Here is a 22,415-nt window from a genome sequence, read left to right as displayed (position 1 = left end):
GTTCGGCGTTTAACAGCAAAATAACAAACATTGTTCCAGTTTGGTGAGTAGAGTTATTCAGTAACCTACATTTGCGTGAAGTCACCTAAATTGTCATTTGACTTGTGTATAAAAAGGATTGTGACGGGGACTTCGATATTCCGTCAACCCAAATTCTGGCACCCGGTTTTTTTACATTAAATTTCTTATTTACCCTTTAAACAGACAATCACGCAACGAAAGTTGGTAATTTAGGAGAAAAGACTACTGTGTTTTGAAATTTGATATAGTCCCACTGTAGTGTAGATCTATACCTCTTGCTTTAATTCGGCACCGCTTTAGCTCGAGGTTACAAATGTATAAATAAGAGGTATCTACTCTACAGGGGGACGACATCAAATTTCAAAACCAGTAGGTTTATCTCCATTCTATCAGGACGGCAACAGCGCTTTGAAAACGGTGGTCTCTTGCAAGGCGTTACAACACAGGGTACAAAGGTCCTATCTTAGAACATTCCGAAAAGGGGTCATAGGTAGTTGTATATACAACACATATTACTAAAGTTCAACTTTAAAATACTCATAGTCTTAACTAGTTTAAAATAAGTGTTCAAAACACATAGTATTTTTCTAAAGGAAGTTGAAAATAAGCCTCCAAACTTAGTCCAAAGATATGTTTTAACTTAGTTAGCAATTACCCTGAGTAAATGATAAAAAAATCAATATACCCCCCGGTAAATGCCTCTCCACCCCGAACTTGGATGTGGCAGAACTTGACCTACATCACGGTAACTCACTACTCACAACTGTCAATGGCTGCCAATGTTGTTGTTTACATTCTCACGCCTCAGACATGTTACAGGAAGAAACATGACAACCCCTATCAATGGTGTGGTTCAACATTAACCTGTAGATTTACTGGGAATGAGCCTGCTGGTACAACACAATTTACCAATTTACCAACTGGAGAATGACTGATTACAAAATGGTTTGTAAACAACATGTTGTCATGAATATAAAAAAAATCAAACTCTTTCGGATAATGTTATATTTTACTTTCATTGTCGGTTGTTTCAATGAGGAAATTGCGTGTTCCGAGTCTGATGACCTTCGAACATTTCTATGCAAAAGATATCCCTGCTTACTAAAATCTCTTCATCGAAGCAGTCAGATTTACAGCCTAGAACATCATATCGTCGCCAAAAACATCCAATATCAAACTACCGTATTTCCTCTATTAGACGCTAGATCATCTGCTATTTTCGCGAGAGTCGTTGACCCAGCGTGTATTGGAGACCTGGCTTGTATTAGAGACCCATCGAGTAACAGAGGAAATATCGATACGTTTTACAGTTCCTTTGGGAGATCGATCGGCAGCCATTTTAATTGAAACGGTAGGCTATCAATGTATACATGCTCACTTTTTTGTGTGAAAAGGCTTAATGCATTTAAAAGGGGTTTCCTTAGCAAAAAGGAAACCTCTTTCTAACCAATCAAGACGGTGCCTCTGAAATCTGCAACGGGCGATGTGATGGTGCCTTGCTCTATATTGAAAAGCCTGGTTACAGCTGATAGGGACTCCCCTGCCTGCAATCGCCCTATGGCGTTGTTTCTTTGCTCTTTGCACTTCTGTTAATCTTGGCATGTTGTTGAACTGTCACTGTTCGATTAACACAGATGCCAGGCATAAAAAACCATGCACTTTAATACCGTTCAAAGTGCTGCTGCACAGTCATGCATTACGTGCAGCTCCATGGGCATTTGGTTAATGCACTGGGTGCATTTTTCCGAATTGTACGTGTTTCACGACAAATGGTTTGCATGTCTTTGTTTTGATCATTTTGATCCGTGAAATTTATCACTGAAAATGTGCCACCTTCCACATGTGCAGCCTAAGGCGCATCCTCGGAATTACGTTGAGTGACAGGGTTACAAACACAAGTTCTTTCCCATGCCACGATCCAGACTAACATCTAGTCTCTGAAATGAACATATTTTACAGAAGAAAACAGTTGTTTCTTTACCTTTAAAAATAATAATAAAAGGAGCCAAGAGACTCATAATTGAAACTGCAGTAATTTAGACTTGCCCACTATTATAGACTTGCATGATCTGCATTGGATATATTTGTTTCAGGCGCAGTGAAAGGCGGTGTAAAATCCAACTCTCACTCTTCAAAGGACCTCCTTTATGGCAAGCGCCTTAGGGTGATATGAGGTGAAATGGTGCTTAACGTCGCGTTCAAGATTATTGCACTTATATAGAGACGTGCATGCACATGTGTGTGTGGCTGCTTGTTAAAGTCGACTAATGCCCACTGGGATACCATATGCCGTAGTTTAACATGAATACCCAACCCAGAAACAGTATACTGCTTCCTTGTTTTAGCCCCTTAATGCCGAACGCCAGGCAGGATAACAACAATTATCATCTTTTAACGTCTTCTGGTATGACGCGACCGGGATCGAACCCCCGGGCCTTCCGCTCTCGGACCAGACGCTCTACCGCTAGACCATGGAGACAGTCGTGCGCCTTCAGAAAAAGAAGACTTGAGGTCACTGGATGCTGAGAGGTGGGAAGAACTCATCAAAGAAAAAAGGCACGAATTACAGTTCGATTGCTTTATTTATAATTAAAAAAACCCAACAAATTAAGCACCTATTAATAATTGAGCTCCAAACCATTAAGAACGAAAATGCTGATCTCAAACCAGACACACACCCAACTGATATCTTATTTAATAAAGACGGGTCAGTTGTCGAAATATGAAAAACGAAACAGAATTCCTAAAACATTTGTTATTTTACGGATTTCTTAATTTTTTTTCAGATGTGTTAAATATAAAGGTGAAAGATTTCTTTTTCGGAATGACAAGTCAAAGCGGCAACATGGCTTTCTTGTATGATTTGTTCAATTACAGAAATAACAGACTCTCTGCAAGAGAACAATTTCACATTTTAGAAATTTGGAACTACGGACCTGGAAACCCAAACAATTATCAATAAAGTTATTTCACAAATCTTCATTTGTTCAAAACACATTGATCAGGTCTTATTTAATAGAACATTTCCAGGGAGACCAGCGGAGGCATATTTAGTCTTTACGCCATACAGATGACCTCAAAATGACCTTTATCCCGTTATCCCGTGACCAGTAATATTTCAGGCGGACCAGCAATTCCCACCAGCTTGTTTGTGATGGTCATGCATGAAGCAAGCATGTTTGGGACACATTATGTCATTGTTGTGAGACGTTAAATCGTCTGTTCTTAAACAACACTACAGGGTGAAGTCAAATGTCACAAACTTACATGATAACAGTGAAGTAAGGATTTTTGTTCGGACATGATATAATATAAAACTGGTATTTTTAGTTAGGTCAATGATTAATATTCGATATTCCTCCATCACATTGAATAATGCTTGATATCTGATTGGTTAAAAAGAGGTTTCCCTTTTGCTAAGGAAACTCCTTTTAAATACATTAAGTCTTTTCACACAAAAAAGTGAGTATGTATACATCGATAGCCTACATATCGATTCATAAAAATTGGCTGCCGATCAATCACCCACAAGAACTGTAAAACGTATCGATATTTCCTCTGTTACTCGATGGGTCTCTAATACAAGCCAGGTCTCTAATACACGCTGGGTCAACGACTCTCGTGAAATAAATAGAGAGTCTAGCGTCTAATAGAGGAAATACGGTAGTTTGATATTGGATGTTTTTGTCGACAATAAGATGTTCTAGGCTGTAAATCTGACTGCTTCGATGATGAGATTACAAGATTTTGGTAAGCATGAATATCTTTTGCATACAAATGAAATGTTTATGAAACTGTTAGGGAGATGTTTGATGGTGAACAGACTTGGAACACGCACTTTCCTCATTGAAACAACCGACAATGAAAGTAAAATATAACATTATCCGGAAGAGTTTGATTTTTTTTTAATTCATGACAAGATAAATTTTACAAACCATTTTGTAATCAGTCATACTCCAGTTGGTAAATTGATAAATTGTGTAGTACCAGCAGGCTCATTCCCAGTTAATCTACAGGTTAATGTTGAACCACACCATTGATAGGGGTTGTCATGTTTCTTCCTGTAACATGTCTGAGGCGTGAGAATGTAAACAACAACATTGGCAGCCATTGACAGTTGTGAGTAGTCAGTAACCGTCATGTAGGTCATGTTCTGCCACATCCAAGTTCGGGATGGAGAGGCATATATTTTGATTTGTTTATTATTTACTCGGGGTAATTGCTAAGTACCTAATAAGACTTACACTGTAAAATAAATAGTAGAATGTTAATTCATAACGTTTTTTGAGAAATATATTCGCTTCATCATTTTTTAAACTCTATCTACAACCTTTCACACCTTCAAAGGGAAATGGCATACTCGATTTCCAAGAAATGGCTTGTCGCGCTGATTTTCAAGATGTGACTTGTAAAATCTAAACAGTGCACAGCAGGTTGCAATGAAGTTAAAACATATCTTTGGACTAAGTTTGGAGGTTTATTTGTCAACTTCCTTTTGAAAAAAATTATGTGTTTTTAACACTTATTTTAAACTAGTTAAGACTATGAGTATTTTAAAGTTGAACTTTAGTGATATTTGTTGTATATATAACTACTCATGACCCCTTTTCAGAGTGTTCTAAGATAGGACCTTTGTACCCTGTGTTGTAACGCCTTGCAAGAGAGCACCGTTTTCAAAGCGCTCTTGCCGTCGTGACAGAATGGAGATAAACCTACTGTGTTTTGAAATTTGATGTCGTCCCACAGTAGAGTAGATACCTCTTATTTATACAATTGTAACCTCGAGCTAAAGCGGTGCCGAATTAAAGCAAGAGGTATAGATCTACACTACAGTGGGACTATATCAAATTTCAAAACACAGTAGTCTTTTCTCCTCAATAACCAACTTTCGTTGCGTGATTGTCTGTTTAAATGGTAAATAAGAAATTTAATGTAAAAAAACCGGGTGCCAGAATTTGGGTTGACGGAATATCGAAGTCCCCGTCACAATCCTTTTTATACACAAGTCAAATGAAAATTTAGGTGACTTCACGCAAATGTAGGTCACTGAATGACTCTGCTCTCAAGCTTGAACAATGTTTGTTATTTTGCTGTTAAACGCCGAACTCAATATTCCAGCTATACGACGGCGGTCTGTAAATAATCGAGTCTGGACCAGACAACCCAGTGATTGACATCATGAACATCAATTCATGCAATTGGGATACATGACATGCATTAACCAAGTCAGCGAGACTGACAGCCAAATCCCATTAGTCGCCTCTTTACAGCAAGCATGGGTACATGGGTAGCTGAAGACCTATTCAACCCCGGATCTCCATGGGTGTGAAACAATGTACAATCGATGCAGACAACACAGTACGAAGAGTATATTATTATTTGTTTATTCTTTATTTGAAAGTTCAACTTTTCTGGCAAACAAAGTAATTGGCGTTCTCACACTTGGTTGACTGTTGTTCATACCCTTCTCCTTTGACGAAGATACTGCAAAGACCTAGGCCGGCTGAACCTTTGACGTAGAAGCTGTCTGAAATAAATATTTGGAGAATATCTAGTGAGTCAGTATGGTTTTATGCCGCTTTTAGCAATGTTCGAGCAATATCACGGCAGGGGACACCAGAAATGGGTTTTACACATTGTACCCATGTCGGGAATCGAACCCGGGTGTTCGGCGTGACGAGCGAACGCTTTAAACACTAGGCTACCCGACCGTCCCGGGGAATATTTAGAGAATATAGGTTAGAAGGAGGGACTGAAACAACTTTCCGATATCTGCACGTGCATTTAACTATTTGCGTCTGATTGATTAGTTTAAGCGAAATGAGGTGCCGAATGTTTTTTAGAAAGTACGATATGAGGTCATCTATTGTTCATGACGTCACAGATTGATAACTTTACGTCAATAGGAATCCGGTGAAGATGGTCCGAATGGTTGACGTTTCCTGTTTAAGTGATGACAAACCAAGAATTATAATCAGACCGAATCAAGGATGCGATCACTCGACCAAAGATTCAGGCACGCCTGGCTACCAGCCCGCTTTCGCGATGTTGACCGCGATATATTACGATGTGTATGATGTGTATATTGCGATGTCGACACTCGACACTAACACGGAGTCATACGAGCACACCACGAGCTTACTACGAATATAACACGAGTTTACTACGATGTCAGTGCGATGTCACTACGAAATCACACCGATGATGGACTGGACTAGTTGAATACGGGTTGTGTACGAGTTAGTTACGAGCTTCCCACGACATGACACGATCTCCACGAGTTTATCACGATGTCCATTCGTTACCAACTCGTGTTATTCCGACACAAGCCGAATAGCGACTCGTCTTCTTGCAGGTTACGGAAAGGGGCGAGTGGTGACGAATGTCACGATGTCAACAAGTCTAAACCGAAACCGGAATAGGACCTAATTTGGGGGCGTTTTACTGGTATTCGCAGCACAAACAACACAGTGCTTACGGCAGCAACATGTCATCTGAATTCCAGTACAGACGGTATGTGGAGACCTAAGCGAAGGGAAGAAGACTTCTCATTAAAATCAGATCTAAGTTTTCGCTGCCGCTAAACAAAGATCTGAAGGCATCCCATTACGAGTCGCGTCAGAACGACCTTTCGTGAACTTTGACAGAAAGCTGAAACGAAGGACAAGAAGTCGATAAGCCAATGAGAAAGCAGCCTAGCTACTTCCATTTCAGACTACGCTTGAAAAATGTTGACACAGTTCTCGATTGAAATTTTGAAAACTGAGCAAACGAACATTCCGGAATGTCTAATATAATTATGGTTGCGATTGTTTGGCAGTGCTTCTCGCGTACTGTGCAACGCCTCCTCCGTTCAAATATTTATCCCACGGAAGCGAGAGACAGACGATAACTTTGACGGAATCAGTCGTACGGGCCGTAACTGTCGTTCGGAATACCCCGTTTTAACGTTTTCGAGGTTTTGCATGATTAGAAAACACATTCCGACTGTTACTTTCATGATCTGGTAAGCGACGCTTTGATTGGTCGGATGAAAGGTCGTTCTGACGTGACCCGTAATGTGATACCCTCAGATCTTTGTTTAGCGATAGCCAGAACTAAGATCTGATTTTGGCACAGGTTCTACCCCTCCTGCAGAAGCTGGCACGAGAAGACAGGACAGGGTTCCAGAACTTCCAGAGTCCTGGCTCTGTGTGGGTGTTGGTGTTGGTGTGGGTGTTGGTGTGGGTGTGGGTGAGGGTGAGGGTGAGGGTGAGGGTGAGGGTGAGGGAGCGGGTGTGGGTGTGGGTAATCTCTTCAAACCGGGACTGTGGGTAGAGGACTGGTACTGGCTCTGCATGGGTGTGGGTGTGGGTGTGGGTGAGGGTGAGGGTGTGGGTGTGGGTGAGGGTGCGGGTGCGGGTGCGGGTGTGGGTGTGGGTGTGGGTGTGGGTGAGGGTGTGGGTATTCTCTTCAAACCGGGACTGTGGGTAGAGGACTGGTCCTGGCTCTGTATGGGTGTGGGTGTGGGTGTTGGTGTGGGTGTGGGTGTTGGTGTGGGTGTGGGTGTGGGTGAGAGTGCGGGTGTGGGTGTTGGTGTGAGTGTGGGTGAGGGTGTGGGTGTGGGTTAGGGCGTTGGTGAGGGTGTGGAAGTGGGTGTGGGTGAGGGTGAGGGTGTGGGTGTGGGTGTGGGTGTGGGTAATCTCTTCAAACTGGGACTGAGGGTAGAGAGTTGGTCCTCGGACTGGACCTGGCTCTGTATGGGTGAGGGTGTGGGTTAGGGTGTGGGTGTGGGTAATCTCTTCAAACTGGGACTGAGGGTAGAGAGTTGGTCCTCGGACTGGTCCTGGCTCTGTATGGGTGAGGGTGTGGGTGTGGGTTAGGGTGTGGGTGTGGGTAATCTCTTCAAACTGGGACTGAGGGTAGAGAGTTGGTCCTCGGACTGGTCCTGGCTCTGTGTTGGTGACGCGACCCGTATTCATACTCATGATGATCTTGCGTCAACTGTGCGTCCCCACGTGATCATATCGTAGCGCACTCGCGATAAGCTCGTATTCAGCTAGCTCGTACTACGGGTCCAGCTCGTATAAACATCGTATGATGCTCGTGACAAGGACGCAGTTTGCTCTTCACCATGAAAATTAAAACGTGTTGTGCTCGTATAAATCGTACTCACATCGTGTCTATCGTGAAAACATCGTACTCACATCGTGTCTATCGTGAAAACATCGTACTCACATCGTGTCTATCGTGAAAACATCGCACTCACATCGTGTCTATCGTGAAAACATCGTACTCACATCGTGTCTATCGTGAAAACATCGTACTCACATCGTGTCTATCGTGAAGACATCGTACTCACATCGTGTCTATCGTGAAAACATCGTACTCACATCGTGTCTATCGTGAAAACATCGTACTCACATCGTGTCTATCGTGAAGACATCGTACTCACATCGTGTCTATCGTGAAGACATCGTTCTCACATCGTGTCTATCGTGAAGACATCGTACTCACATCGTGTCTATCGAGAAGACATCGTACTCACATCGTGTCTAACGATCTTTCACACGAGCTTAACATCGTGATATATCGCGGCCAACGTCGCGAAAGTGGGTGGGTAGCGTAAGGGACGCAACTCTGCACAGCTAATTGCGGCGCCTCAGACGACTGAGTTTTGTGTTTGTAAATAGTTGGTCGAGAGATAAAATGTTCTCCAGCCTACCATTAAGGTTCAATGTTTGGAGGAATGTGGACAGAGCGAGCTTATCGGCGTCTGTGGTAGGGGCAGCCACCTGGCTCCTCATTAAACGGCAGAGGCTCTGCAAAGAAAAGAGTGAGTGAGTATGGAGTATGGATGTTTTTGAGTGAATGAGTGAATTAAAATTTGGCGTCGCATCGGTATTATTTCAGCCATATAGCGTCGAAAACAATATATATATAATTGAGTCATGAATACAAAGTCATAGATATTTTGGAAATACCACGGCTTAACACTATGTAAGGAGTTGAACAAGGATTTTTGGCTGACAAACGAACACTTTACCCACTATGCTACCGCACTGCAAGTGTATTATATTGCATTAGTTATACCTTCATTGATAAGGTGAATTATATCAGGGGGGAAAGGAAAAGTTTGATGGCGACTCAAAATGAAACAAATAAGAAATGGACATTCGATGGTGATGTATCTGATACCATATTTGTGTTTCGGCGACTGTATTCAGCCAAGTAACGCTTTGATGACGTTTGTAAGTTTTGGTCAAATCAAGTGTATACTTTCTTTTTGCCAGGCAGGTTTGTTCAAAGGGGGAGTTTGGTTTAACACCGCTTTTAACAGTATTCCAGTTATAACGCGACGTGTCAGCTTAATATGGGAAGAAAGACCGAAGTGATGCAGGTCTCAGACGTTTACCACTTCGGTGAAACCAACGAGCACGGGTATGGTGCTGACAAACCTAGAAACATGATCGGGGCGAACCGGGATTCGAACCCACAATCATAGGTTTCTGGCGTGCCCAAGGGACGCCACTCTGCACAGCGAATCGCGGCGCCTTAGACGACAAGGCCACCCTTAACCCCTTTGTTCAAATGATCAACATGAAACCCTCTTATATAGAACGGTGGATGCTTTGAGAGTCTCCATACCTGCAAATGTAGACTACGTTGCAATGATTAGTTATCTGGACGACGTTGGTACTGCCCGGATAGGGGTGTTTCACCGTGTAACAACCACGGGAATAATAGACTTAATTTTAGGTCTTGAACAATTAATATCTCAAACAAAGAAAGTTAGGGATCATTAATATTTTTGGTGATGTTTTATTTTTAGTGAAAACTGAGCACGCAATTTCATAAAGAAAAATCCTAAAAATATTCTAAAAATGATCCTCAGCTTGTCTCGTTCAATATACAAAGTATATGAGTGATCGAACTTCAAACAGTATTTTAATCATATCGACGTTCACATCTTAAGTGAAACCGCATTGAAAGGAGCAAGTACATCAATAATAATAATAATAATAATAATAATAATAATAATTATTATTTTATAATTTTCATTCCCAGTCCACGGGGGAGTAAGTGAGTATGCTTTTACGCCGCTATTAGCAATATTCCAGCAATATCGCGGCGGGGGACAGAAATGGGCTTCACACATTGTATCCATGTCGGGAATCGAACCCGGGTCTTCGGCGTAACGAACGAATGCTTAAACCACTTTTCTTCATATATAAACCTTTAAATTCTCTATTTTCAATTTGGCATTTTATGTCTATTTCGATAGGAATGTTAAGCATTTTACGGTGTTATCTGGGCACAAAGCCATCCACTGGACTACGTGTGGTGGTTTAAATAGTAGAGTCGGCATTTATACATGTATATTATAACTGATATTTTACTCCGTGTCCCATGTTCCTGATTACAAATTCCACGCCCACTTACGTAAGCTTCAGCATATGTCGACTGTATGCGATGCGGGTGCACGCACATTGTTCCAACACTTGAATATCTGTCTGGGCAGCCTGAAATAATTTTCAGAAAAACGATACATTAAAATCCAACAACCTACATTTTCAGAAACATAGCAGGTTTAGATATAGTTTGTGAAGAATAATACCCGGTATTTATACTAAAGGAGAGCTGGATGAACATGCAACAGACAGATTCGCAATCATCTTACTTCGATGATACCATATGCTTGACTGGGCTCCTGTCTATCTTAATGCGCTTAATATGGCAAACTATAACCATGAAAACAGTATATATGAAATCGTGCATACATTAGTATAAATACGGTATAAAGGTCTATAATGCATACGTCAAATATGGAATATTGACCTTCCCCATGATATTATTGTACGGAGTGAGACTGACACAGACAAATATCCTTCAATTGGAGATTGGATTGTGAGCTAAATAAGACCACTAGAAAGTAATATGAGTGAGTGAGTATGGTTTTACGCCGCTTTTAGCAATATTCCAGCAATATCAGTGCGGGGGACACCAGAAATGGGCTTCACACAATGTACCCATGTCGGGAATCGAACCCGGGTCTTCGGCGTGACAAGCGAACGCTAGAAAATAATATGAACTTTCATTATGTCGAGCTCCATCCACTCTACACCAGGGACACGGTTCGAATTCATATGGGTAGCCTAATGTTGGGGCATAGCTATAGGTCCAGATAGGCATCAATCTTCTTTATAAACCCCCATATGTATAAAGACAAGGTAGGATACGGGCCCGCTAGTAATGGTTGGTTGGTATGTTGGTTGGTTTGTTGGTTGGTTTGTTATTTAACGCCGCGCTCAGCAATATTCCAGCTATTTGGCGGCGATCTGTAAATAATCGAGTCTGGACCAGAAAATCCAGTGATTGATATCATGAGCATCGATCCACGCAATTGGGATACGATGACATGCATCAACCAAGTCAGCGAGCCTGACCACCCTACCCCGTTTTCGTGTGTGTGTGTGTGTGTGTGTGTGTGTGTGTGTGTGCGTGCGTGCGTGCATGCGTGCGTGCTTGTACTAGTCCGGACTTAGGTCGATTTTACCATGCTGCATTTTAGCGAATACCCAATGACTTCGAGCCGACCAGTCCTTGTTTTTTAGCCCCTCAATGACGACCGCCAGGCAGGGTAAAAACAAATACCATCTATTAACGTCTGTTGGTATGACCCGGCCGAAGGTCGAACCCCGGACCTTCCACTCTCCGGGCAGACGCTCTACCACTAGACCACGGATGCGGTACTTCCACGTCTGACACAACTGAACATGAGTACAGTTAAAATGAGTTACACAGGCTTTTCGAACTTCAAATGAAAATCCAAGACTGAGCAAGTCAATGACCCACGAAGACATTTTACCATATGTCTGTACTTTTTGTAACTACATCTGCTATGAAAATCGACCCGTGAAGATCCGGATTAGAATTGTCTTCACCAACCCATGATGGTGGTAAGAGGCGACTAACGGGATCGGGTAGTCAGGCTTGCTGACTTGGTTGATGCATGTCATCGTATCCCAATTGCGGGGGTCGATGCAAGATTATCAGGACCAGACACGATTATTTACAGACAGCAAACAAATAGCTGGAATATTGCTGAGTGCGGGGTTAAACAACAAACGAACAAATCCTAAGAAAATCTGCTTTGGTCAAATCAGACTTTTGACGCGTTTCATCCTTACTAAAACATCAGTGTTATCACAAGTCCAAAACATGCAATTGTTGAAATAAACGAAGTCTAGTTCTCATTCAAATGAACATATATAAAAATGTAAACCGATTTCAAGGTTTCCATAATTCTGAAATTATGCAGACCCACATCTCGTCCTTTACGTGAATCCATTACCTTGAGCAACTGCGACGACGACAGCGAGGACGAGGGCGGCGATCATGTTGTCTGGTGTGGAGCGGTGGTGTACTAAGTCATCTTTCTTCTTATATACTCGCGTGGATATGCGAGCAGCACCTTGCGTCTGATTACTCACAGTTGGTCTTCGCACCAAGGGGAAATTAATTTGGACCCGTCACATACTTGTCTTATTTGATTTAGTTTTATCAGCAAACACGTGTTGATGAAGAACGATAAGCAGATTGGCTGATTTTGGTTTTAAGCAAATCGAACATGATAAACACGGTTAACTGTATCGTATGGTCATTTGAAATATACTTTTTGTTTGTTTGTTGTTTAGCGCCACACTCAGCAATATTCCAGCTATATGACAGCGGTCTGGAAATAATCGAGTCTGGACCAGATAATCCAGTGATTTATATCATGAGCATCGATACGATGACGTGCATCAACCAAGTCAGCGAGCCTGACCACCCTATCCAGTTAGTCGCCTCTTACGAAAAGCAAAGTCGCCTTTTACGGCAAGCATGGGTTGCTGAAGACCTATTCTACCCCGGATCTTCACGGGTCTTGAGACCGTCCGTCCGTGCGTGCGTGCGAAGTTTTATAACATTTCCGTTATATCGCAATGGGTATTGGATAGTTTAAACAGCGGATGTTGAGACATTGAAAGGGAAGAAGATAATCGTCGTTGCATATAGGGCTCACTTCTCTCCCAAGTTGACTCCAATCCTTGAGTCTAAACAATACCCCAGATAGGGATACTGTGCTTGCTGACTCTTACGAAGTCGTGAGACAACAGCGTATATAAATATTTACTTTTGTTTATTATAAAAGCTGAACATGCGTCAGGTCGCATCCTATTCGTACAACAGCTGCACACAACACTGCAAATTTTGAGTATTAAACATCTGACTGATAAAGAAAATCTGAGTTTTAACTGTAGCATGCCATGTATTTATGCTTCCATGACATAAATGAAATAACCCGTGGAAATTTCCCAGGACCTATGCTTCTCGTAAAAGGAGACTAAATATCGGTTGGTGACTTGGTCGATTGCATGTAATCATATTCCAGTTGCGCAGATCGATGCTCATGATGTCAATTAATTATAAGGAGATGTGTTTTAATAACTAAAGTGTATAAAAATCATAAATACTAATAAATAGATAAGGACTTCCCAATTGTTTCATATTACTTTAGTTCATCTGTTACGGGGCGGTCAGGTAGCCTAGTGGTTAAAGCGTTCGCTCGTCACACCGAAGACGGGTTCGATTCCCGACATGGGTACAATGTTTGAAGCCCATTTCTGGTGAACCCCGCCGTGATATTGCTGGAATATTGCTAAAAGCGGTGAAAAAAAAACATACTCACTCACTCATCTGTAACGAGAGTAACTATAGTTATATGAGAGAATCTGGTGGTCCTTCCTCAGCTTTTTTGGTAGTATATGTGGATGTTTTCAAATGTGATTGATGTGAGTGAGTGAGTGAGTGAGCATGCATGCATGATTTTATGCTACTTTAAGTAATGAGATTGAAGTCGGTCTTCAGCATGCTTGTCTCATCTTCAACAACTTGACACCCCTTGATAAACATGGATCCAAATCATTTGAAACAACTCAGATATCATTAACAATCAACTTTATGTAAAAAAAAGTTCCACAATGTTGGGAAAGCTCTTGTCTCTCAATCCTTCCCAATTCATAAAAAACAATGTTCTTGTGTTTCTTGCAAGCTGACATAACCATGACAACAGGAACAGAAATTAATCATCTTTGCCTTCTATTTCCAACTGTCCATCCTCTCCAGTTGTAATTTTGGAAATTTTCTCTCCCTTTGTTGCCAGAATTTCTTCAATATTTCTGAAAGAAATACCATAGTATCAATTCAAAATGCAATCCATGGCTGCAGATCAAGGGAGAGAACTCTTACATGAAAGTCAAATTCCATGAATGTACCACATAACATAATCCTGCATCATGTGCATGTAATACTTATTCACTGCCATTTACCGGGGGATACCTTGGTTTGATGTTTTACACCAGTCAGCAATATTTCACCTACACCATCGTGGACTGTAACTAAGTTTGTCTGGGCCCAGACGAACCAGAGGTTGAGAGGATGAGCAACATTCCACTCCGTCATACAATCAACCAAGTCACCACCTTATACTGATATCTCGTTAGGCAAGCATAGCATATTTAGTACCTCTCCCTCCCCACCTGATGCTGCAGGCAGCAGTATTCCAACAGTATCTTGCCATCCTGCAATCAGTTATCGGCAAGGCATACCATTGATTGATAGCATGAGCAAAACTCCAGTCATGTCACACCTTCTAACTACTCCTTCCTCAGCAGTCAGCTCTTATGTAACACATTGGATACTGGGAACCTAGTCTGCTTCATAATCCCTATCACATTTGAAAATAATATTATAACTAGACTGAAAAATATCTAAGCAGTTTGAATTCACAGAATCCAATTTAGTGTAGGCCTACGGTCAGCAGATATAAAGCAATGCCAAGTTCAAGACTTTTGTTTCTCCTCATCTGGGGTGTGTGGGTGGCTCAGTGATCTAAGGATTGGCAAATTCACAGGCCTGACACACCTAGTATGATCATGGGTTCAAATCCCAGATTTGTTCCTTGGTTTGTCAGCACCATATACCCATGCTTGTTGGTTTCACCAAAGTGGTAAAATCTAGGACCTGAATCACTTCAGGCTTTCCTCACACATTAAGGTGATATGTCACCATACAACAGAAATACAGTACAAAACAGTACTGATCTCAATTCACTCTTATCATCTGATTCACATACTTTTAACATCTGTACCCGACTACATTCAGCAGATATTCAACTATGCTGAAGTTCCTGACTTTTGTTTCTACTCATTTGGGTGGCACAGGTGGTCAAGTTGTCTAGGGTGCCACAATTCACTGTGCAGAGTTGCATTCCTTAGACCTGCCAGAAACTTATGGTTATTGGTTTAAATCCCAGATTTGCCCTGACTATATATTTGCTTCTTGGTTTGTCAGCACCATATTCCAGTGCTTGTTGACTTCACCAAATTATAACATTTAGAACCTGAAGCACTTTGAGCTTTCCACCCATATTAAGCTGGCATGCCATGATATAACAGAAATACAGTTCAAAGCATCATTTAACCCAACCCACATAGACATGTTGGACATATATACATACTTGTAACATATCTCTACTGGATTAGCCCACAGGTGCTAACAATGAATATACAGGTAATACATACTTAGCTCCACCATCTTGAAACCAGCCAAGGTTGTCTGCTATTAGGTGGTGATTGTTGCAGCCTTTGCACTTGACAATGACAACCCCTTTTTCATAACTATGTTTTGTGAATGTTTGAAAGTTCCGTGTGCTGCAAACTTTACATGTGTATGCAATCTGCATTTTCGGTTCTATTTTCCCAACACTGTCAACATTTTGAGACTTTTCTTTATCGACGACCTTGTGTTTATTGTCACCTTCGGAATAGAAATTTACTGGTATTCGAGAACCAAACGAACAATATTTTGGCTTAGTTTCATTAGAAAATGTCCACACGCTTTTTCTCCTCACTGCACATCTGTCATTGACTGCGTTTGTGTTTTTATCTATTCCTGAAACTGTTGACGCCGTATTATCACCAATGTGTTTGTCTCGAATTGTTAAGATGCGACGAATAAGTCGAAAACTGAAACTCCTAGCAATCACACCCGACATTGTTAACTTTGTCAAAAGTTGTCTGCTAAGCACATGCAACATCCGTTTATGACTACGCATGCGTAAAGAAATCATTGTACTATCAAGTTTAAACTATTTCTTTAAAATGACTAACCAAATAAATTTTAAAAACTCCAAGTATTGTTTCACTATCATTAATACATGAATAAATAAACAATCTGAGTATAATCAGAAACAATATGTTCATTATTCTAATATACTTTACGTGGATGTGTCTTTCAATGTTTGTTGAAAACATGTGTAACTAGTTGTTTACCAAGTAGTACAAGTATTTCAAAATGGCGTCTTGTTGGCGATTTCGACCACTTGTCAATTTGACATATTCCAAATATATGTGTCAGAGGCGAATGCAAAAGAATATTTTCTGTCAGCAATCACAAGTCATAATACGACGTTTAAAAGCAACATATTCTACTGGTAAAATGTGCTATGTCATTAATAATGACGAGAAATTGTAGCATGTGATGCGAGTGCCTCAGTTTTCGCGCAAATTTTGCGGTACCCTTCACTTCAGAGATCCTGGCCTCACTTTTTAATCAAATCCAGATTGGGGTAGATTTACAAGAAGTACAATAATCTTTCAATAATCTTAGTCCTTGGTATTTCATTTCATTTAACTGAGTTCTATTTCAAAAGCGTTGCTGGATTGTTTTGAGAATGATATGAACCATATATTTTGTAACCACCAGAAAACTTGGATGAGGACAGGCAAACAGACGATAGTTATGAAGACAAGGGGAGACAACTTCACTATGATGACCTCTACCCTGGTCATATCCCAACTTCACTCTTTCAGAAAGCTGTACTTGCAGTGGGTTCTGCAGCTATGTGCATCATCAATCCTGCCAGAGATGGTATGAAATATCAGGCTTTTGATATCAATAATAAAAGTTTTGTATAGATTATATTTTAGATAGGCCAAGTGTTTGCCGAGTCGCCCATCATCTATAATTATTTATAATTTTTTTGTCTGTTGTTTACCACGTTTACTGCTGCAATCAGCACTTTTCCAGCTTTATGATGGTAGTAAATAATCAAATCTGGACCATCCAGTCCAGTGATTGATATGAACAACAATTTTTGCCGTCATGTAAATCACATAGGAGCTTTCATCCAGTACCTCATGCCTGTCCTTAAAGTAAAATTTTTGGAGACTCTGGGTTAGAATCACCAGCAACCTATGCTTGTAGTATGAGGAGACTTAATGAATGGGGAGTACAGATTTGGTTAATTGCGTGTCATCATACCCTGGCCAGAGTGAATCACTTTACATAATATCAGTCACTGGTTTGTCTGGCCCTGACTCAATTATTTATCACGTTTATATGCTGCCATGGTATATCTATAATACTGTTGCAAACAAACAACAGTAAAGTCAACTTATGTGTAATGTTGGGTTAGTCAAATGTGTAACGTGGCTAATCATGCTGATTCTGGGTCATCCTACCATGATCAGTGATCATGTGATCAACCACATGCCTGGCGTAGACTCCTAATTTTACAGCCTGCTATTATGTAGCCAGAGCTCCACTCAGCTGTGTATATGCATAAATTAGGCAAAATAAGTCAGCATTACCCGATTAAATTGAGTTGCTAATAAATTTGCATGAAAAATTAATAAAATTCAAAGTATGACAACCCTGCCAAATATTTCTTCACAGATCTTTATTTACTGATCAGTTGTAGGCATCACACATGCATGAACTAGTCTACTGCTGTGAATAATGCTTGAAAAGGCAACAAGTCTAACTTGTTAATTAGACACACATGTCGCTAAAAAAGGGTTTTGAAAGTGAAATGTGAGAGTTCTTCAAGCATTATTTTACATTATGTACACGAATAACATTTAAATTTCTAGAAAACGAAACATGTATGTTCTGATGTGCTTGCAGACATGATATGTGCTTTGGGTGAGACAACAGGCCCCATAGCTCTGCGCTACATGAGACAGAAGATGCTGGCTGACCCTGTTGGTAGGCAGATTCTGGAGTGAGTACAAACACAATGTGGTAATCTAGATAGATCATTATTATCTTGACATCACATTTAAGTTTCTAGACGCTAACCATGATAACTCTGACAAATAAAGCAGCCCCTCATAAGCTACATCTATCAAATAGAATGTGATCAGTAAAGATTCAGTTTCTGGATCATAACTACAAAGTATATTGATAGACTTTACCAAATTTGATATTTAGATAGTCCTTTATCATTATAGGGGTAACGCTATTTTTCAGGGCATTATCATTTGCAGAAGCCTGAGGTCTTCCATTAACTGCCCGACGAAGGAGGGCAGTTGAAAAGACCGAGGGCTTCTGCAAATGATAATGCCCTGAAAAATAGCGTTACTGGTATTATAGCTAAAATGGATGGAATTTGTTATCAAATAAAAAGAAACAACAATATCGGTTTTGAAACATTTAATGCAATTAACACGAATATCACTGACCCAGTTTTACAAATATGGAAACGTCATAGAACAAACCAGATGACCATGATGACGTCACTATTGAACGTGAAGTCACCTATCCCTATCCTATGACGTCACCTAACAACGGGTGGATAATGTCCTGTCATCAAGCAATATGAGGGCATTATCAAGTTACAGTGCCCCCGCTCATTTCTGATAACATGCAGGCGGTTTAATGATAATTCCATCCATTTTAGCTATAATGCTTATAAAAGACAAGTTTTAGTTCAAATTGGTAAATTGGTCAGGGGATGGAGGGGTGTCATCATTATGACTAAAACTGGTCTGGGGAACTGGATGATAGTATCTTCAAATGTTAAAAATATTTCAATGAAATTCAAATTCTGCCAAAAATGAGTTTGAAGAGAAATCTTTAAGTGACAAATTTTAGAGCCAGGTAGTTTGGTCAGTCTTATTGAGGACAGTATCCAAACACGTAGTTCAGCTTATGTCTGATGTTTGGTTCATGGACGTCAAGCATTCCCTTGATTCCTATTGTGTGACACAATGGACGAACTCACATGACATGATAAAGTGCATAGCACAGGTCAGAAATCAGGTGACGCCATTCCTTCTATTTTCAGAGAAGAACCCCTGATAACAACAGAGACAATTTCAGTGCCCTACTTAAAGAGTCTCCCAGACAATACATTTGGAAAGGCCTATTGGAGATTCCTAGATAAAAATGTAAGTGACTGATAAGCATTAGTGATATAAAGAGAACATTTATTATTTGTTGGGAAGATAGCTTTTACAAGTTAATCCTTAAGCAGAAATAAACTAGCATAATCAATATAATTAATGATAATTTTGACGTGTGGAAGATTAGACCACCTCCTTGGTCCAGTGGATAGAGCGTCAGTCTGGAGAAGGGAGGGTCAGGGGTTCGATCCCCAACTGTCTCATACCAACAGATGTTAAAAGATAGGACTTGTTGTTACCCTGCCTGGAGCTCGGCATAAAGGGGCTAAAACAAGGACTTGTCGGCTCAAGTCGGTATTCTTTGTCTGAGTGGGGTATTCATGTTAAACTGCGGCATGGTATCTCAGTGCGCTAGCGCTATGAAATAGGCATCAGTCCGGACTAGTAAAAGCAGCAGACACACACATGCATACACGTCGCTATATTATATATTATTCCAAAAATCTTGGATGCGACGTTGAACCACATTTCACCTTACCCGGATTCCAAGTTAGAATTGGTCTGCTCCAACCTATGCTGGTTGTAGGAGGCAGCCAAATGGATTGGGTGATAAGACTCAGTGACTTGGTTGATTGTGTGTCATTATACCCTGACTAGGTGGAACGATGTTTGAAATATTTCCTAAACATTTCGAGGAAATTGCAAAAAGTTTATTTGAAATTGGATTTTTTGTTGCATATTTTGCGACCTACCAATCTGAATATTTGGGCAAAAAATCTTTATTAGTATGTATTCTATGTGTTTGCGTATTTGTCATGATAGTGTTTGCAATGTGAGTAGAGTATCAATGTTAAACTTTGGCATGGTATCTCAGCACTGAGCACTTCGGCATAGGCTAGCACTGTAAAACTGGCATCAGTAAGGACTACCGGTAGTACAAACGGCAACATGCATGCACACTTTGCTATATAGTGCAATAATCTTGAACACATCACTAAACCCTAACCGTTTGTAAGTTGAACATCTTCGTTGATATATGGGGTTGGAATAGATCCTGAGTACCCAATGTCTGTTGTTGGAGCAACCTAGACAAGGACCCCTTGATAATGTGGCTGAATGTGATCCATTGTATTAATATTCATACCAATCTGTGCCAAAAACATTCTAGTCCGCTAGGTCGAACTTTGTATAATCTTCAGTAGATTTTAGCATTTTAATAGGAACTACGAATATGACATGACTAGACCAAACATAGTTTTTTGGACTAGGGATTTGGACTGGTGGCTAAAGTTGCAGACTAATTCTATTTAAAGGATCAGATCAAGCTTGAATATTGTTGAAGGGATATAGAAACAACGTTTATCTATCTTTATTTGGAGTCGGAGAATTTCCCACAGGAGGTTGTTTTTATTGCAGGGGTTCTCTCCTGATGCACGGCGACCTGTCAACTTCGTGGATGACCGCGACCTGATGTATGTGATGTTGCGGTATCGACAGCTGCATGACCTGATGCACACGCTGCTGGGGATGCCCCCCAACATGCTAGGGGAGGTTGTGGTCAAGTGGTTTGAGGCCATCCAGACCGGACTACCGATGTGTGCTGTTGGGGCCCTGGTGGGACCTGTCCGGCTTGGGCCAAAGTATGTACAATGATCGTGTTGTAGAAATGAGCTACATTGACACTACTTGAATGTGGTGAAGTGAAATGGGGTTTACCATCGCATTCAAGATTATTGCACTTATATAGTGCTGTGCGTGCACGTGTGTGTTTGGCTGCTTGTACTAGTTAGACTGATCCTGATTTTAATGTGCTAGCCCACTGAGATACCATGCCACAGTTTAACATGAATACCCCACTCAGACACAGTATACCGACTCCAAGCTGACCAGTCCTTGTTGTAGCCTCATATTCCTGAGCGCCAGGCAGGGTAACAGCAAGTACTATCTTTTATGTCTTTTGGTATGACACGGCCGGCGATCAAACCCCCAATCTTCTCTTGGGGCGGACGCTCTACCACTAGACCACAGAGGTGGTCTACTGAACATGAATATAACTGGTACCATTTGAGTCTGTTTGCCGAACTCATCCAATTATGATGTATTAATAGCTCTACGTTTTAATACATATGTGCTATTTTGATCTGACTATTTACTATTTACTCAGGCTTTGACAAGTGGCTAAATAAAGACTGGATTATTCATCTGTGTGATCATGCCGACTCATGAAGTATATGGGGGCAGTGGAGTAGCCTTGTGGTTAAAGCATCCACTCGTCACACCAAAAGACCCGGGTTTGATTCCCCTTTCTGGTGGTCCCACAGTGAAAGCGCTTGAATATCGCTAAAAGCAGTGTAAGACCGACTCACTCACTCATATAAACTGGGTGCTGGTAATAATTTCTTAGAAGAGCAGTTCCCACTGATTACTGTTGTGTGGGGAACCTTCACCTACTGATAATGGTGACTATAGCCGTTTGATTTCTGATAAATAAAATTCACCTTTGCAATTTCAGACATCGACAAAAGTACCTGAGCATTTACCTGCCCTGGGTGTTAAGGAGTGCCAACAATTCCAAGTTCCTGATGTCTGTGTATTTTGAAAAACACTTTGAAAAAGATTTGGATGAATTTCGAAAGGAGCTGAATTTAGAGCCTGCACCTGTTCCCTTGATAAAGACTGGGGCAGGCACTGTCACTAAGTGATAAAACAGTCAACTCTTCCTATGTGATAGAATACTGGAGACTATTGACATGCATTCATTGTTGTGGCATGCCAGGCCACAACTTGTTCTCCAACCAGCCGAACATTTGAAGAATTTCAATTAATGGATAAGTCTGAACATTAGGTGATTTCCTATTTACAGCAGAACACTGTATATGATACGCCAAGCATGCATGATGCATTATGCCTCATAGCTTTTCTTTTCCTTTTACTTTGTTATTTCTTAGAATCCCACTATCATTTATGGAAGTTGTACCAAGGGTAGGACTGCATAAAACTCAAAACATGCACATATAATTTGTTATTGACGCATTCACCCTCCTTAAAGTATTGAGGTATAGGGGGCACGGGTGGCCCAGTCGTCTAGGGCATCGCGATTCGCTGTGCAGAGTTGCGTCCCTTTGGCACGCCAGAAACCTATGATTGTGTGTTCGAATCCCGGTTCGCCCCGATTATGTTTCT

At 40.9% G+C, this 22,415-nt stretch overlaps 3 protein-coding genes across 3 annotated transcripts; 1 reads left to right on the top strand and 2 right to left on the bottom strand.

Annotated features, from left to right (window-relative positions):
* Nucleotides 1-5,384: 5,384 nt before the first annotated feature.
* LOC124115781 lies at nucleotides 5,385-12,415 on the bottom strand. The gene is made up of 4 exons (XM_046476899.1): nucleotides 12,356-12,415; nucleotides 10,444-10,523; nucleotides 8,726-8,822; nucleotides 5,385-5,548 (listed from the first exon to the last, which is right to left on the bottom strand). Exons 1-4 carry the CDS (start codon nucleotides 12,399-12,401, stop codon nucleotides 5,424-5,426), a joined length of 348 nt encoding a protein of 115 aa, XP_046332855.1. The 5' UTR covers nucleotides 12,402-12,415; the 3' UTR covers nucleotides 5,385-5,423.
* A 1,571-nt stretch (nucleotides 12,416-13,986) lies between these two features.
* LOC124115722 lies at nucleotides 13,987-16,159 on the bottom strand. Its single transcript, XM_046476823.2, has 2 exons — nucleotides 15,627-16,159; nucleotides 13,987-14,222 (listed from the first exon to the last, which is right to left on the bottom strand). Exons 1-2 carry the CDS (start codon nucleotides 16,157-16,159, stop codon nucleotides 14,126-14,128), a joined length of 630 nt encoding a protein of 209 aa, XP_046332779.2. The 3' UTR covers nucleotides 13,987-14,125.
* A 239-nt stretch (nucleotides 16,160-16,398) lies between these two features.
* LOC124115741 (ubiquinone biosynthesis protein COQ4 homolog, mitochondrial-like) lies at nucleotides 16,399-22,415 on the top strand. The gene is made up of 6 exons (XM_046476843.2): nucleotides 16,399-16,537; nucleotides 16,810-16,974; nucleotides 18,013-18,109; nucleotides 19,175-19,277; nucleotides 20,649-20,872; nucleotides 21,745-22,415. The coding sequence occupies exons 1-6, from the start codon at nucleotides 16,399-16,401 to the stop codon at nucleotides 21,932-21,934; spliced, it is 918 nt and encodes a 305-aa protein (XP_046332799.1). The 3' UTR covers nucleotides 21,935-22,415.

Source organism: Haliotis rufescens, unplaced genomic scaffold, assembly GCF_023055435.1.
Source record: "Haliotis rufescens isolate VD_foot unplaced genomic scaffold, xgHalRufe1.0.p SCAF_8, whole genome shotgun sequence".
Lineage (NCBI taxonomy): Eukaryota > Metazoa > Mollusca > Gastropoda > Lepetellida > Haliotidae > Haliotis > Haliotis rufescens.
This window is presented reverse-complemented; position numbering and strand designations above follow the sequence as displayed.